Below are 18,253 nucleotides of genomic sequence, written 5' to 3'. Positions count from 1 at the left end.
GTGACACCGGAAAACCTACTAAAACTGAAATGTTAGTCAGTTCAGTCATTAAGGTATGATATACTCAGTCATGAAGCTGTTAATCAGGATGTGGTGCACAGAGGAAAACTGCTTGTTCCATGGCCTTATGCAGAGCAGACACTGAAGGTCAGAAAGAAGATAAACAGCTTCCTCATGTGAAAGAAAGAGATTAGAAAACATTTACCTTAAAAAGGCACTTATGTAAAATAAAAAGGTTCATGCAAAGGTGACTTCCAACATGTGACACAAGATGAACAGGTCGTAGCAGTCAGGGCTGTAAATAGGTGTCTGCCAAAGATGCCTTGCCCACAGAGCACACTGTGGGTGCATCCACTGGCACACACATTGTCTTCAGAGTGGGGAGGCACCAGGTAGGAGAGGCACTCTCCCCGCTTTGAATCCTGTGGCTGCCCATGTACTGCAGAGAGAGAGAGGCCTGGTGCCCAGGAACAGAGAAGCGTATAGGCAATGGCGGATGGACATTGCGAAATGAATGGGAAACCACTGATTGACTGAGAGCAGTGATAAATGGCTCTCTCAGCCCATTGATTTAGCTATGTACACATTGGTGGAACTACTGCACTGCCAAAGCCACCCTCTGTCCAAGTAAACAACTGGCACACATGTACTGCCGACACAGAAGGTGCTCCTGCACTGCTGCCACCCCACTCCGAGGACACAGCCAGCTCAGTGTGTATGGCCCAGGGATGAGAGCGTCCTGCTATGAAAAGTCATCCACCCCAGGTAAATCGCTAAAAAGGGAAAAACGTGTATGCACTAACCGATTTTCAGCCCAGCTGTTTTCGCTATCATCGCTGTCCATACATGCTGGGCAAAATCACCCAGTGTGTATGGACCTTAAGTGTACTAAGTGTATATATCCGACCCATACTGTATCCAACCCACACTATGGGACTGATTCAAAATTGATTGTTGACCTGTGAATCTTCAGAGCCTGGCAACCAGGTAAATTACACATGCCAGATTCTCGCCCTGCCCCTGTGCATATGCAGCCGTGCACACAGGGGGGAATACATTCACAACCATCAAATTGATTTTCCCCTGTTTGCAGCCACTAAGTAAGTCTAGACTTACTCGGCACTGAAATGGCCATGGGGAGATGGAGGCAGCTGCTGACATCAGCGGCCCTCCCTCCCTATGGCCAGACACTTCCTGTGTTTTCTGGGGCACTCTCAGAAAACACCAGCATGTTGCCCACAAACATCCGCTGGCTGTCAATCACTCTGCACATGCTGGCTGTCATTCACGCATTGATAATCGCTCAGACGGCAAACTCGTAACCCAGCATTCGGGTCTGAATCAGGCCCTATATTCCGCACTACCTCCAACCCCCATTGTATCCAGCCCATGTATATGATCCACACAGTATCCATCTCACACTGTTTCCAGCCCGTACTGTATCCCACATTGTATCTGACCCATACTTTATTCAACCTGCACTGTATCCTACACTACGTATATGCAACCCACCCTATATCCAACCCACACAATGCACCTTATTCTGATTGACTCGCAAGGCTGTGAATTTCGCAGCATTGCGAGTCCATCAGATGCTGCCGGCTCCCCCTCGCACGCACGACCCCGACCCCCCCGCACGCAGGGCCGGATTATAACGGAGGCACAAGGGGTCAGTGCCCCTGGGCCCCCTCTAGCTAAAGGTTTTGTGCATGGGAGTAGGGTAGTGCTGCAGCTTCACCTATCTGCCAATGTGACAATGATTAATGGTGCTGAGCATCGGGAGCCAAGGCACACTGATTGCACAAGTGTGCTGTGCATTACTGGGAGTTGACTAAGTCCCATGACACTTTGCACCAGAGGGCAGAGGCTGAGAGGTTTGTGCTGAGCTCTGATTGGTGGAGCTCATTACATGCTTCTCAGGTCCATGGAGAACAGCAACAGCAACCTAGTCATGGGAGGGTTTTTAATCAGAGGCAGCACTAGGACTGTGAGGTCTCCTCCAGAGTAAGGGGCAGAGGGACAAACACAGGTTTTTCATGTGGTATGTATGTATGTATGTATGTATGTATGTATGTATGTGTGTGTGTGTCTATATATATATATATGCATCCAAATAAGTCTGCTCGTCATCAGGGACCCGCTCGAGCAGACCCGCTCGAAACATGTTGGAATAAACAACATTTGCTTTTACCTGCAGAACAAGTCTCCTGAGTGCTACTTATTTGGATGCATATTTAAAGTTGATCTTCAGCTTATAGGAGGCACCGGAGCAATTATTTCCTCTCAGGAAGCGAGTGCCAGGAATTGGACTTATATATATATATATATATATATATATATATATATATATATATATATATATATATATATATATATATATATATCCCCTGCAGTTAACCATTGACCAAGTTTATTCTGCCTTTACTCTGTGTTTTGACAGTATAATATTCTCCCATGCAGTTTGCAGCCAGTAATGACAAGTGCAAGGGGGCCCCCCTGTCTAAAGTACCCCGGGCCCCCCGAAGGCATAATCTGGCACTGCCCACACGGCTGCGAATGGATGATTTACATAATCATGCATTTGCATTTGGGAAGAAATCATTGGATAGTCACCGAAACATGTTGGCAGAGAAGTGAGTGCTTTTACTTTTGTTTTTATTGTGCTTATTGGACCATCTGTTTGTGGCTATTGGCCAATTGGCCACATTTCCGTTGTACCAGTAATAAACCCTTTTATTGAGACCGGTCCTCCTCCTCTCTTAGTATATACCGCACACCTCTGGGATGGGGTTGATGAGAATCTGAGAGACCAGGCCATATTTAAAGAAACCGCTATATGTTTATCCTACCTACATGCACAGTGAGTATGATAGGCACCTATCTTGACATTTGGATATTTCGTATTTTGAGTCAGCAAAAGAAACCTTTATAGGCGTCAAGCTCCTGTACATACAGTGAGTACGGTACGCCATTTAAGATACTGTTCAACCACCTTGGTATTCCATCTATTTTTATCTGCACGGGTGGACCCTCTAAAAATATACCTTTATACACGTGTATCACACCCTTAGCCAGTGAGTCTGGGTACGAATCCCCCCACTAAGTGTTTTTTACTGCAAACACCTTCCTTTTTTATTTATTTTTTTGGAAATTCTAATACGTTTTTTTCATATATTTACTTTCCCTACACCACGAGAAACACACATTTCGAGGGACATACGAGTTCAGCGCCATCAAGACCTTCATTTGTTCCAAAGTACAGTACCTTTCAGTGAGGAGTTCCTAGTGTTCCTCCATTTGGGTCTGTGGCGGACGGATAGCGCCTTGGGACTTTTCAACACTTTTTGTTTCCTGTTCCTTCATTAAACCTGCCCGTTTCAACCATTCACCTACTGGTCAGGCTCCAGTTCCTGAGCACCACACGATACCATCAAATCCCTTGCCAGTGACAAACTCATCTCCCGGTTCCATATGATTCCCAATTCTTTATTTGAACATGCTAATCGTATATCCTCTCAACCTCCGGTTCTCCAGTGAGAACAAGATCAGCTTGGTTAGCTTATCTTTGTATTCTAGTGATTTGAGACCTTTTACTAGATTATTCACCCTTCTCTGTACCTGTTCCAATTCATCTATGTCCTTTTCTTTTTTTTAAACATTCAATTTTTATTGTGAATTTTTCCAGAGGATAACTGGGGGGGGGGGGGATACAGAAGGAAAGAAGGGAGGGTAGGGGACAAAAGAAACAGTGGGTGGTAAATCATAATTGTCATCTATGTCCTTTTCAAGATGCAGTACCCAGAAATTAACACAGTATTCCAAGTATCACCAATGCCTTGTTAATGCATGCCAGTGTCCGGTTTACTTTTGCTGCTGCACTTGAGCAGTGTGCACTATTACCCATCCAATAACTGCATTTAGCCATTTACCACCACTCTCTGTTCCCGATTGTGCAACCAGTTTTTAATCCAATTACAAATTGTCTTGATGGCAAATAATGATACAATATTCACAATTATTCCTGCTGCTAGAGATCCCATATTGACATATTTGCCCAAAAAAGTGATATTATTATTAATCTACAGTACACAGATCTGTAAAGTTCTTCCAAAACATGTATGTTTATTATTATTCTTTTTATCAGCTAAGATCCCATAAGAATATATGCTAAACTTTGACTGACCTGAAATCTTGAAACTAAGAAGTTTTTTTATATTAGGGGCTGTAATGCTTCTCCAGATGACAAGAAGAGTCAACAACCTGAAAAAAAACCCAAGAAACATATATTTTGTACTTAAGTGGGTATTTAATGTTCAACGTTTTTAGGTCTAATTTACATTAGATCTTTAAAGGCACAATTTTTTGACTGATGAAAGATCTGGCAAGGTTCAAAACCGCAGATCCATGTGTTTTCAACCACTTTTGGTCAAATTTGCAAAAAAAATGGCCAAAAAGTTCCACAATTGAATCAAGGCCGCAAGGTTAAATTTAGTGCTGGTTGTTTAAACTTTTTTAAACTAGCTCAGTGGTTCCCAAACTATGTGCCGTGGCACCCTGGGGTGCCTCAGGACACCTGCAGGGGTGCCTTGGATTGGTGGTCAAGGACCAATTCATAATATTTCTGATCAATAAACAGACAAAACAAGTGCTTTTGTTTGACAATCACAACATATGTAGTCAATCAGAAGCAAATCCTGTGCCTCACCATATAACTGGCCATAAGGATGACATATAAACACAATTTACTTCATTTAATATTTTTTCCTGAATTTCTCAATAAGAAACGTTTGGCCTAGGGGTGCCACAAAAAAAAACATTTTAATGCTCTAGGGTGCTATAAGTCAAAAAAGTTTGGGAACCTCTGAACTAGATGAATAAGATGACACTAATTGAATAATCTCTGAAGCTCTGTACACATGGAGCAATATATTGCTCCATATGCAATATATGTCCTGTTTTCATCAGTGACCAGAGATGGTTGCTGATGGAAATGAGACACTGCCGGGGAAGAGGCAGGGGAACAGCTGACTGCCAGGGGAAGCCACTGGTCAGAGGAGCATGCTCCAGCAACCACCCCAGGGCTGGTCACAGAAGCGCGCTCCCGGCGACCGGCGCCCCGTACACACGGGGATATGGTTGCTTAGCGACCATATCCCCGGTGATTATTGCTAAAATCGCACCGTGTGTGTCTTAAGTGACTTATTAGAAACAGGCAGCGGCGTAGCTACGTTTTGGGCGCCCCCCGCCGTTAGGGGGGGCGCCCCCCACCGCCCATTCAAACCCACCCAATCCCCCGCAGCCTTACCTTTCACGCTGGTCCCGGCGGCTCCGTTCTTCTGCTGAGGACCACCACAAAATGGCCGCCCCCATACAGCAGACAGTTTCAGAGAACTGTGTGCTATATGGGGGCGGCCATTTTGTGGTGGTCCTCAGCAGAAGAACGGAGCCGCCGGGACCAGCGAAATAGGTAAGCCTGCAGGGGATTTGGGGGAGGTGTAACTATAGCACCGCAGCCCCCGGCGCCCCCATATGCACAGCGCCCCCCCCCGCGGTGGCGGGGGCTGCGGTGCTATAGTTACGCCAGTGGAAACAGGATATGTGATTTTGATAAACAATAACAGCACTGAGGTAGTATATTCTGGAGCAAGTGAGCACTAAACAAGGCTGGCCATACACTATTTTCATTCAACCATCCAACTAGTTAGATGGTTAATGAATGTTGGTCTTTTGTATGGCCAGCTTTACACAGTACAGAAGTCAAAATTTGGTAAAGGTCATAAAGTATAATTTATTAAAATATGGCCTATTCTAAAGGTAAATAGGTTAAAATATATTTTAGGTGGAAACTATTTTGAATACACTCTTTTAAACGCTTAACTGGTGATGTTGCATTTGGATGTTATGAAGCCAATCAGATTCTAATTATTTATCTAGTACCTTATGTAACATAATAGATAGAATCTGATTGGTTCATATTGGCTATACCCCAGTTTATCTGCACATGCAGGACCTGCTTCAGAGTCATATGTAAAGATGTGCAACATTTCGCATTTGAGGCAGAGCGGCACTGTCTGCGGCGGCCTGTGTCTGATGGACTCGCAAGGCTGCAAATTTTGCAGCCTTGCGAGTCAATAAGAATGAGGTCCATAGTGTATGCACAAAGATGCTGTTGCAAATGAGTTTCATAGTATCAGTGATGTCTTTTGTAATAGTGGAGATGTAATAGTGGAGATGGTCCATCTCCTGGTAGTGTCTTAGGTGTGTTACAGGTGCCACCCATCGTGCACTTTGAAGGCCATGCTCAGATAGTAAATTTGCATCTGCCATCGGGCTGGTGCAAGTTTTGATGGTTTGGATGATAGTGGCATCTAAAGACGCCCTACAGTCTTTGCACATTTATACGCATAGATATACAACAGGGAAGGACTTTGTAGTGACATTTGCATAAGTGGCAAAAGTGATGACCACCAAATACACAGCAGTAGTAATGTCTGCGCCCACTCGAATCAGGCTCACAGTTGGGTACATTTTATATAGTATTCATAGGTGTAAAAATAGAACACAGTAAAAGCTCAGGAAGTCTTTCATAAGACAAAACCCGTAGGGTATGTTCTAACCATATGTTCCTTTAATTGTATGATCACATACTGTAGCACTTTGGCAATCTTTTGGAATCTTTTATATTAGACATTTATTTGCTCTTTTAGGATAGATTCAATCAGCCTCTCAAGGACAGATATGGAGATGGGTTGTATGCATGCACAATCCTGAGGGGCACACTACATTACATCCAGATTCACTCGCACTGGTGAACCCCTGCTGCAGGTTGTTGCTCCTGATCTCTCTACCAATTCTATACATCTGGCAAAATCTTGACAGTTTGCATTGCATTTGGGATCATCTTATGTTTCTTTACGATTGCTGAAATCGCACCGGAGTGTTTCTGAGGCATCAAGCTGCAAATTGTATATAGGACATACATAGATACCCCTTGTTCCTTTACGATTGCTGAAATTGCACCGGATAAATTCTGAGGCACCAAGCTGCAAATTGTATATAAGACACATACGGTCAATGCTGATTGCAATATCCGCCCCTGATGAAGTCATGATATGACGAAACGCGTTGGGCTAACTGTGATCAAGATTTCCTGAATTGAACAGCAATCATTCATGTTCACCAATTGTATATTTATGATACCCTAAAAAAAAGGGCTCATTTTTATTCTTGTACTTATACCTGTACGTTTTATATTTTATATTAAATACTAAATGTCTAAATCGTTATCGATTGTATCTTAGCGCACTCTGATACCCCCCTGTTTTTCCATTTCTATTGTCTGGGTCTTGTCTAACAGAAGACCCTTCAGAGGTGCTGCTTCTATTTCTATAGCACAGGAAGGGGTCCCCCCACATTTATACATACATATATATATATATATATATATATATATATATATATTTAGAGCCTAGTTTGTGTTTGTATGCAATGGCTTATGTTTTCAAAATGCAGTTATTATCATGTCAACTAGGCAGCAACATCACGTGTGGTGATTATAAGTTCTGTAACCTGCTTATGCATTTGCATACAAACATAAGGTACACAGATATACTCAGACATTACTTATTTACCTCGTATATCTCACTGTTGTATTGTTTTTTCCCCCTTCAATTGTATATTTACACATTGCAGCATCTTCACTGATCTATTTGTTCCTTTAACAATATGTCCCCCTGCTGCATCTGATCTTTCCACTCCAACAGATTATTCTATAGTGCTCAGAAAGTACTTCTAATATATATGAAAGCACCCCAGAGTGATGTTCTGGGCTACAAAATTGTCTTTGATGTCGGTGGGCAAAGAACACTACAGCGCTGCTAGGTGAGGAATTCCATTCTGCAAATGCAAGATTTCATGGGATGCATCCATATCAGAGAGAACCTCTATGGTTGCTATAGGCAACATCATTAATTCTATAAACCTGAAGTTTTGTGGAACTCTCTTTGTTGCTGCTACAAAACGTGTCACTCATGCTGTGGTTCTAGGGCACTGCGACAGACATCTCAGAACCAGACCTGCACATGCGCAGATGTGTGGTTCCTGGTCATGTACAGATCTGCATATATCAGATATGTATGTATGTACAAATCAAATTTCTAAATTTGGCCCAGACTCTACAGACTGATGTGAAAAAGCCATAAGGATAATCACTAAATCTCTACAATATTGGATATTTTTTACAGCGTTGATACTATAATACATAAGATTTTATACACAATTTTATTTTTCGAAATATTAAATTACATTTTAATGTCACAAATATGTAGGCATTTCTCCATAAGTGATTTGTTTACATAACTGTATACAGTATACATAAGACGTGATTGTGTGCTATTATATCGAGTAAGAACAACCAAAATTATAATAATTGGAGATGTTGAAAAGTTGAAAGGTTTTAAAGGAAACTATTAATCTGCTCTTGGTCATGGCTTCCTGGAAGAGATAGGCTCAGGAAGTGACAAGGGAAGAGAGGAAGAACATGCTTCCAGTAATATTTGTCAAAAGCCGATGCTGTGTCACATTCTTCACCTCGCAATCAGACTTGGACTTGATATCAGAACAGACAACGTGCACTTGTAACAGTTGTGTTCATTAATGGGAAAATCTACTTATCATTCCCCAACACATATAATAACAAACGCTTTGCTGCTGTTTAACAAGATTTAACTTTACCAATATTTTCCCCGTCTTTGACTGAGATGGTACATAGAACATAGTTGCCTACCCTCCTGCATTCTGCAGAAGACTCCCTGAAATAACAGCAATCTCCCTCTCTCCCTCATTAGTCTAGCAATCTCCCTCATTTCACCTAGCCCACATTACACTGTTACATTTTTTGGGAAAAAAATAGGCAAGTACGACATAGAATGATATGTGATGGCTGATGTACAGGATTGTATAATATGAGAATGTTAACAAATTCAGTCATTTACAGTAATTTAATTCTAGACATGCACTAAACAAGTATCTGACCAATATTGGTGAATTGCTGAGATAATTGTACAGTGTATGTGCATGACCAAAAATATCTGTTGGTTGGACATGCAGGATTGTACAGCATTTTGGTCCGATGCACCATTTTGTACTTTATGTACATTGTGCTACAGCGCCAGCTGGTCAGCCTAATGCCAAAGCCTCCTTCACACACTACTAGCATTAGATCCTACATGCCAGTTGTACAACCTTCATTACATGCCCATGGGCAGTATGACAGGCGAGTCCCTGAGCGCACATACACGTGTGTTTAGCAGCATTACAAGGGGTGTTACTGTACATGTGTATTAGCCTATGACACCTGGAACCCTGGTGAATTGTAGTACTGCTTGTTTTACTATCCGGTGTGTTTAACTTGATGTATCCTTGACATCCATATTGTCTAATAATGACAATTACATTGGCGGGAAAATGAATCTTTTCAGTTCACAGTGCATGATGATCTAATTGAGAGCTTTCGAAGGAACGCTCTCTTGGTAATTTTTGGCAAACTCCAGTAATATGACAGGTTTGCAGCTCCCATAGAATCTAATGGGAGCTAAGCTTCGGTTGGCAGAGATGGAGATATCGACTGCAGTCCCTACATGGTACATTCAGGGAATATTTGAAGATATCTCCTGACAATGGGTTGACATGGAAGTTATTGATATCTTTCCTTTCATTCTCATATCCTATACAACTACTGCTGTTCTGAAACTCTTGCTCAAGGATTCATGTTTTTAGATTTACAGTATTAAAATAGTACCAACAAATGCCATTGTGCTTTACAAATAGTTACCCATATTCTTTAAAGAGTAGACCTAAAATAAACATATTTAGGACTCTAGATTTGTAGTGCAAAGCAGTGTCATATGTAAGATTGAGGTTTCACATGTACTCTTACTTATCTACGACAATGCTTTCCTCTTCGGGAGCTGCCCAGAAAGGAGAAGCAGGTGGGAAGGGACGGTGGCAGGGCCAGTCTAATTGCTTCATTAAACCTGCTCCAAATGGCGAAAATGCAACGATTGGGCCAAATGTGAGGAAGAGGAAGGGCTAAAATAATGCGAGCAGCACAGAATTACATATTTAGCCCCACCCCCTCTGCCAGACTGTAGGTTAACTTCTCATGCAGGTTAACTCTCCAGACTGAGGGGTGCCCACTCTTCCTGGGGGGTGGGGGACTACACCAAAAATTAGGAGTCCCAGACAGTAGGCATGTGTACAAATTACACAGTCTGCTCCAAAAGAGATCTGAGGATTAAAACTCAAATTACCATGCTTACGTGCCCTCAGTCAACCCTGACACCTTGGGCTGATGGTATGATATTTTTATAGAAACATATAAGCTTTGGTATTGAGAATTAGAAGCTGAATTGCAATTCTTTAGATGTAAGGATAGCTGTATTTACTCACAGTGGAATAGGCTCCTATTAGCTTTACTATAAGTTTTGTTGCAAAATATACTCCCAAGTTAATTGATATGTGCAATCATTACTGAAACGCTGGCGGTTGTATATTATTTTGAACTAAATATCACTTTATAATTCTTTTTTCCCCTGTAGGAGTCTATCTTCTGCTTATTCTTGTTTTGAGCCCTGACATGAGCTGGATGACTTCCAGAATAATCTGTGACCATCGCATCATACAGGTTTTTGTGAAACGCACCCGGGATTTGGAGAGGATGGCGGTGAGGAGAGGCTTGTGTGAAGAGGGCAAGATCTCAGTGATATGAGAAAATGGGGTGGTGATCCAGGACAGTGCACCTTTAGGGGTATGAAAACAGTGGCAGGAGCAGCACTGAAATTAAAGAATTGTTTTCACATATCAGATTCCTCATGCGCATATTGATTGTTTTCGGTGAGATGTACAGCAGAAAACACAGTAAAGCTGGCCATACACTGTATGATTATCATTCCAAGTTACAGTGATAATCAAGCATTGTATGGGAGCAAATGATAATCGCCTGTTATTGTGAAAACACTGAAACATGGGTAAAAGTTGGCATCCAATTACCGCTGATAAAACATCGTTTCCACCAATACATTTTATCAGGCAATCTGATTACATTGCCCAATAAAATACACATTTCACTGTGAAAACATTCAGGGATTTTGAGGCAGACAAACAAAATCCCCTATAAGCCAGCATGCCTATCATGCTAATTAGATAGCCCCAGGATATCTTATTATCCCTGATCAGTGATTGCGGGTAGGATAGCAACACAAAAAGGTATCATCTTGTTGGTTGCATCAGATCTGGTTGATGTAACCAATTCAACCAATCTACATATGTATGAAAAATCAAAGAAAGAAAGAAAGAAAGAAAGAAAGAAAGAAAGAAAGAAAGAAAGAAAGAAAGAAAGAAAGAAAGAAAGAAAGAAAGAAAGAAAGAAAGGGAAAAAAAAGTCTGGGGGTTTCCTACCTTTTATCTCATACTGGCAGTTTTTGCATAGTATTGATGTCGTTAAGCCCAAAATTCATAGCAAAAAAGCTGGAGAGCAGAGTATGAAATCATATCCCCCAGTTACAGCCAGTTATTGGTGAATGATAATGTAACTTCTATTATCTTTATGAAAATAGCATTCATTTTTTCTGTTGTTGTATTTAAATATATATAAAAAAATAAGTAAAAACTTGGGATTAAGATAAACACGATATAAACACCATTTGAACGAATAACTGAAATGACTTGGTCCATAACAAAATCATAATGGTGCCTAATTCTCCCTGCCATTACCATCCCTCTATTAATGCATACTCAACATTAAGCCATACTCAGATTCTTTGTGCATTAAAAACAGTTCTACCAGTCAGTGCCTGATAACCAATAGGCTTTGCAGATGACAGACGTGGAATGAAACTACTGGTTTATCCCATGCTTGTTAGCTATCACCCGTCCCAATGTACTTTGTGAGTGAGTGTGTGTGTGTGTGTGTGTGTGTGTGTGTGTGGGGGGGGGGGGGGGTAAAGTTCTTAGGATGACTCCCAGAAGGCTATGCCAATGTAACTTACTGATAGAAGAACCATTACTTTATGTACATTGTGCTACAGTGCCAGCTGGTCAGTCTAAACCCAAAGTCTCCTTCACAGGATATAGTGCATGTGAAAGACACAACTGTCAGGCAAAAAGCCTGACAACATTTGTCCGGCTTTTTGTTGTCTGGGCAAAACTGGAGTGTGTGAAATAGTCCTAAAAGGTCACAGGGCACACCGTGTACCACAGACCATTTCCAATCCTTGCTGCCCACCGGCCGTGGCTTTCAGCTGTCTAGCCAGGCAGCCTGAGCCATGTAAGCACCTCAAGCTGGCCACAGATGTCTGCGGTGCAGCATGGGCCATGCTGTGCAGCACACCAAAGGTAGGCACTTCCAGCAAGGGCCACTTCACACACTCTGGTTTTGACTGGATGGCAAAAAGCCAGACAAACTTTGTCCGTTTTTTTTGCCGGACGGCAGATGCTTTCACAAGCACTGGTTTTTAGCCAGATAATGGTTGTGCTTATCAAAAAATACGTAACATAAAATATCAAATCAAATAACCTACCAGTATAATTTTGGATTGTGGGAGGAAACCGGAGTACCTGGAAGAAACCCACGCAGGTACGGGGGAGAAAATACAATACAAACTCTGCACAGTTAGGGCCATGGTGGGAATTGAACACATGACCACAGTGCTGTGAGGCAGTAATGCTAACCCTTACACCATCCATACTGCCACAATTGAAGATGTGTCAGACTTCAATTTCCAGAGTGTTCCTGTGGCTTACACAGTATCATTCCTTAATCCTGGGCACTCCTCACAATCTCCAGTGGGTGCCGGACGGGTTCCCGACAGTCGGGATCCCGACAGTCATTTAGCCGACGTCGGGATCCTGACTGTCAAAACGCAGACAGCCGGGTGCCCGACGGCCACCCGCTATTTTACCTCATGGGGGTCCACGACCCCCATAGAAGGAGAATAGAATAGGTGGCTCGCGTAGCGAGGCACCGTGCCATCAGCGTGGCGAGCGGGCTCTTTTGCGCTCGCCATGCTGTCTGACTCCGGGCAGTCGGGATCCCGACGTCGGAATAATGGCTGTCCGGATCCCGACTGTCGGAGTCCCATACCACACCCTCTCCAGTATGCTCTTGGGTACTACCAGCATTACTCTACTCTGTTGGAATTCCCAGCATATTACTGCTACTGTACAAATATCATACACAGTGACCTATGATTACCCATTGGCTCCTGTGCTACGAATTAGCTGTTATTTCTCCTCAGAGACTCTTTATATTTAGTCTGTACTGAGCTATCTCTGCAGTCCCCAACATGGAACATATTTGTCAGTAGCTACTGGGAACCAGTGACTGTTTATTGTACCCTATCAGAGAACTTTCATAGTGAGCATGTTCCTACCAGTACCTGTAAAGTTTCCACACCAATTTTCTCTCATGAATATATATATCTGAAAGATTTTTCCTATGTTAATAAGTTTTAACTGATGCAGATATGTGAAACATAAATATAGAAATACCTACATGGGTCTAACACATGTTTATAAATGTATTTTCTTTCTAAGCAGCTAAGGTTCATTTAAGTCCCCACATTGTTGCACAAATGTGTTTATAGGCACACTCTTCCAGTCCTTGAATGCTAGGAATAAGATGCACCAGCTCCGGCCAGGCAATGGGATCGGCGCATCTCTTCCGTTCTCAGGTGTTCGGGCTTGGTCACTTGCCAGGCAACTACAGACGCTATTGGTAATATCCCTTCTAATCTCGGGCATACTGGTTCAGTCGTTCCTCTGGCAACCAGAGATGTTAGGCGACAGGAGCTTCTAATTTAGGCGGTTGCTAAACAGCCAGGATGCCGGGTTTAGCGCACCCAGATGCAGGTAGAGTAATTGGGTTCTGGAAACTGGTCTGCCTGGGACTCCCATGATTGGCCGGCTAGGTCTTTTTATGGGATCCAGGTTAGTCCAGCCCTGCCGGTGATAGCTTCCAGATTCTTGGATTTCCCTCCTCCGGTCTTCCTTGTTCAGGTTCCTGTTTGGTCGCGTCCTCAGAATTTGAGCCAGCTTAGGAGATCCAGCCTGTCTTCATGCCTGTGTTTGTAGGGTGTCTTCCACCTTATCCCCGGTGTCTCTGATCCAGCTTCGGGTGCCGTGAGTCTGACAGGTCTTCCACAAACTGCGGTTAGGCCATTCAGCACTTTTCTTGTTGTTCTATTTTTGACACTTACACTTATATTCTTAATGTGCATTGTGACTAGGTGACATAGGATTCTGTATTGTTTGTAACTAGGTCGCATCGAGTTTAGCCTTATTATAAACTAGGTTGCATCTATTCTTTGTATTCCTTATCGTGCGGCAGTGCTGCTTATTTTAGTTTCTAGTTCTTTTACAGCTTTAGCTAGTTTTCCTTTTGTATTCCCTTTAGTTCCGCTGGTGCTTTGTCCCCACTTAAGATCTGGCGACACCAGAGTTGGGGCAGACCTAATTTGCCCCTTCAGATGTGGCTGTTATAGGTGAAGCCAAGCACTGCAGGTACCAAGTGGTAACTGGGGAACCAACAGAGGCAGCGTAGAGTAGGTGCCGCTGTGAGCTATATCCACTCACGGCCTCAAGGTTAGATTGCCTCTCTGGATTCTGCTTTCCTGTCACCCGATTACTCAGGCTCCAGAGGGACAATCATAAGATTGAACCTGCCACTAGAAATTGATTATGCGTCTAACTTTCCAAGCTTCCAAATCCATCCATAAAATGTCAGTTAAAAGTCAAATCTACTAACATTTTAGTAGAATAACCTTCTTTCATACTATTTTCTTGCCCTCTCCTGTAGATTTTAGTTAAGCAGAAGGTAATTGGAGGGGGGTATATGGTCTAGTATCAAGACTCACATTACAGTGGCCCCACCTACTCTACATTACAAATGTTTGCATCCACACAGATGCACAAAGTAGGTGTGTGATATCATAAGTAAGAATTTGTTTATTCATTAATGGGTCTTAATTGTGCTCACCTACTTACTTATGGCTTAATACTCTGCAAAATATGTGCAGAATAAAAAGTAACATTTGAAAAATGGACACACACAAGACAATCTAACCATTTTACAAGTGAAATGGTTCCAAATTGTCTTGAATCAGGTTGCCCTTAGAGCATCACCATTTTTTCCTGGCACATGTAGGCGAAAAGATAAAACCTGTAATTGAAAAATTCAGCAAAAATGATTGCATAATGGAACCTGTCATATTTATTTTCAGCTAAGTGGTGTTGAACAGGGTTGTGCTTCTGTTTGTTCACATATTTTATTATTTTCAGCCGCTAATCACTGGTGTTGCCCATCATTGTCCATAAACAATTTGATTTGGACCTGGTGTACCAAACCATGGCATCCATGACTGTTTAGGAACCTCTGGCCTAGGGTGACAGAATTATGGCCATTCATGTGGTTTCCCTATAACATGTACGTGCAGAATACTGCTGTAGTCACTCCTTTATTTCCCAAGTGATTTACTTGCTGGATAATGTTTCATTCTAAAGCAATTGTACAGGTCGTACTGGGGTCTTTGAGGCCATCTCTGTCTTGAGTTTATGTTATCTTTGCATGTGTATGGGTTCCTTTGCACAATTCTAAAACATGCTGATACGTAGGTTTATTGGATTCTGACAGTAAAATAATCCTAGAGTGTGAGTGTGTGTACATGTGGTAGGGAATGTAAAAATTATACTGCACTGGAGCAAGTGTGTATGTGTATGACCAAATATTCTCTGATCACTTCTATGTAAAAATATATGTGCATCTTATATTCTGGGAAGAAGGGGGTTCATGCCTACTGTGTTCTCTAGCAAACTATCCCATATCACACCTTGCTGTGTGTGTGGTCACCTGTTGCAGGGCAGAACATATATCCACTCAGAGCTAATAAGCACATACTTTACATCAGGCATGTCCAAACTGTGGCCCTGTAGCTGTTGTGAGACTACACATGCCAGCATGCGTCGCCATCGTTTTAGCATTCCCTGATAGCAAAACTGTTGCAAGGCATGATCACTTAATGTGGTTCCAACTGTAGCCAACATAAAAGACCTTACATTCTGTGAATGATTCTGTGGACACTTTTCCTTTCCATCACCCAAGCCTACTTACTTCCTTGTGCTAATAGAAAAATCTGCCCATTTATGCTAAATATCTGTGCATCTTCAAGAGCAAGCCTCTCCTGCCCACCGGTCTTACATCTGCAACCATTATCATTAGTATCTGGACTTGCACCTACCCCTTCTAAGGGCAGTATTCAATGAGAAAGTTCTCCGTGCATGGAGAGCGTTTTATTTCGCTCTCCATGCACTCTCCGTGTTTTTGCGGAGATTCTCCATGTTTGGAGATTCTCCGTCACGGCACTTTACCCACTATTCAATGTGGCTGATGCTCTCCGCCACTCGCGGAGAGTCTTAACCCGTGCAGCGGACGAGCGTCCGCGGCAGGGAGCTTTCAGGGAGCCGGGGGACGGAAGCAGCCAGAGAGATTATAGTCTCCCTGGCTGCTCCAGAGGAATGTGGAGGGGAGGGGGGCTCTCCGGGACCCAGGCAGCACAGGCTGCCCCCCCCTATAGCCAGCGGGGGACCCAGTATTCACTGCACCCGATCGTGCATATTAACGATCGGGTGCAGTGAATATATGAATATGTAATAAGCGGCTCGAGCGCTCCGGCCCCCTGCTGGCTGCACTGTGTAAAAAAAAAATAAAAAAAAAAATTAAAAAAAATATTTTTTTTAAATTAAATATATATTCATGTGCTATAAGCACATGAATAAAAATAACATGCCCCTTCACAGAAAAAATAAACTGATTTTTTGACACCAAAATTAAAAAAAAAAAACCTTTTAGTTTAAAAGTTCACATTCCAGCTCCCCATCAAAAGATGGAGAATTGCTACACGGAGAGACACGGAGAAAATCACTTAGAAAGACGGAGAATATTTCACATTGAATAGGGTTGCTCGCTTTTGGAGAGCAAAATGCTCCGTCCAAGGCGAAAAAAGCAAAAATTCTCCATAAAACACAAAGAACTTTCTGATTGAATACTGCCCTAAGTATAAAAGATCCTTCTAAAACAGGTGTTCCATCTCCATTAGATGCAATGAACAAGCACAGAGGCCAGCCCCCCCCCCCCCCCCCCCCAGGACAGAAGAGTTTCATGTGCTCACATGGTTACTGAGCAGAAATACCCATTTCACAGACTAAAGTATTAATACAGTAGAGATGTTGCCCATCAGTAGGATCTGGTTGGTATGGGCAACATCTCCACTTCTGTAAACCTGTACTTTAGTAAATGCACCCCACTAGCAAACTGATTGTGTGTGGAATCCCGATCTGAGGCATGCATAGAAGCCGATCCCATTACTTGGCGTATGTGCAGATCCTTGTGCATTGGGATTAGCTGTCTCTGAATCAGCTCCTTAACTACATACTTACATTACATACTGTACATACTGTACTTACATTCCATTACAGTAAGATCAGTCTTTTCATAAAGAGTTTGGGTCTCACTTTTATCTTTTTCACAGGAACAATGTGAAGGCACAAACATATTAATGACTCCCATTGCTCTTCCAAATGTTGAGGTCAGAGTTGCAATCTGGAAGAACATGACAGTAAGTAACATTGAATTATAATTATTTCCAGATATTATTAGTTATTTGTATTTTATACTGCAATTAGAATCCCTGGAGGGATATAAAGATAAATAGATCTATCTATCTATCTATCTATCTATCTATCTATCTATCTATCTATATATAGTACAGTCGAATGTGGGGATATTCCGTGTTTATGTGAGTACCAGATCTGGTGAGTTGCCCCTTTTTTGCGCCCAATGGAAGTTTGGAGCATCATTTAAGCCTGAAATGTCAATCTGGGCTTATGTAGCAATTATATTTAACACACTACTGGGTTCAAGTCAGAGGTGTATTTAGACCTCATGGGGCCCTGGGCAAGGTACCAGTTACTCAAACAACCCCTAGCACTATATTTTGCTGCAGATTGCATCGATAGCGTACCTTGGCGCATGTACAATCTATCGATAAATATTCAGCTGCGTGAAAATCGGCATTGCGTACAAACCTGAATCAGGCCCTAGGTCTTTTGGAAGTAGTCTTAATACTTGTGTCACATTTAAAGTAAACTGACTGTCCACATAGAGGGGATGAAACCATTTTGTGTGTCCAAATATTTTTTA

At 42.4% G+C, this 18,253-nt stretch overlaps 2 protein-coding genes across 4 annotated transcripts in view; one reads left to right on the top strand and one right to left on the bottom strand.

Moving 5' to 3' along the window:
* CHRD (chordin) overlaps positions 1 to 18,253 on the bottom strand; it is a 204,489-nt gene that overhangs the window by 154,432 nt on the left and 31,804 nt on the right. For all 3 annotated transcript variants that reach the window (XM_083177388.1, XM_083177391.1, XM_083177390.1), the window contains 2 exons: positions 17,518 to 17,653; positions 4,184 to 4,260 (listed from right to left, as the gene is read on the bottom strand). In XM_083177388.1, the coding sequence (XP_083033514.1) occupies positions 4,184 to 4,260; positions 17,518 to 17,519 (79 nt within the window). In that variant the 5' untranslated portion in view covers positions 17,520 to 17,653. The remainder of the gene's footprint in view (positions 1 to 4,183; positions 4,261 to 17,517; positions 17,654 to 18,253) is intronic.
* The window catches only part of THPO (thrombopoietin), a 48,551-nt gene that overhangs the window by 12,066 nt on the left and 18,232 nt on the right, over positions 1 to 18,253 (top strand). Inside the window, exons 2-3 of the mRNA XM_083177392.1 lie at positions 10,599 to 10,723; positions 17,583 to 17,669. Coding sequence (XP_083033518.1) covers positions 10,599 to 10,723; positions 17,583 to 17,669 — 212 coding nt within the window. The remainder of the gene's footprint in view (positions 1 to 10,598; positions 10,724 to 17,582; positions 17,670 to 18,253) is intronic.

The sequence above is a fragment of the Crinia signifera genome, chromosome 3 (assembly GCF_055691185.1).
Source record: "Crinia signifera chromosome 3, ASM5569118v1, whole genome shotgun sequence".
NCBI lineage: Eukaryota > Metazoa > Chordata > Amphibia > Anura > Myobatrachidae > Crinia > Crinia signifera.
This window is presented reverse-complemented; position numbering and strand designations above follow the sequence as displayed.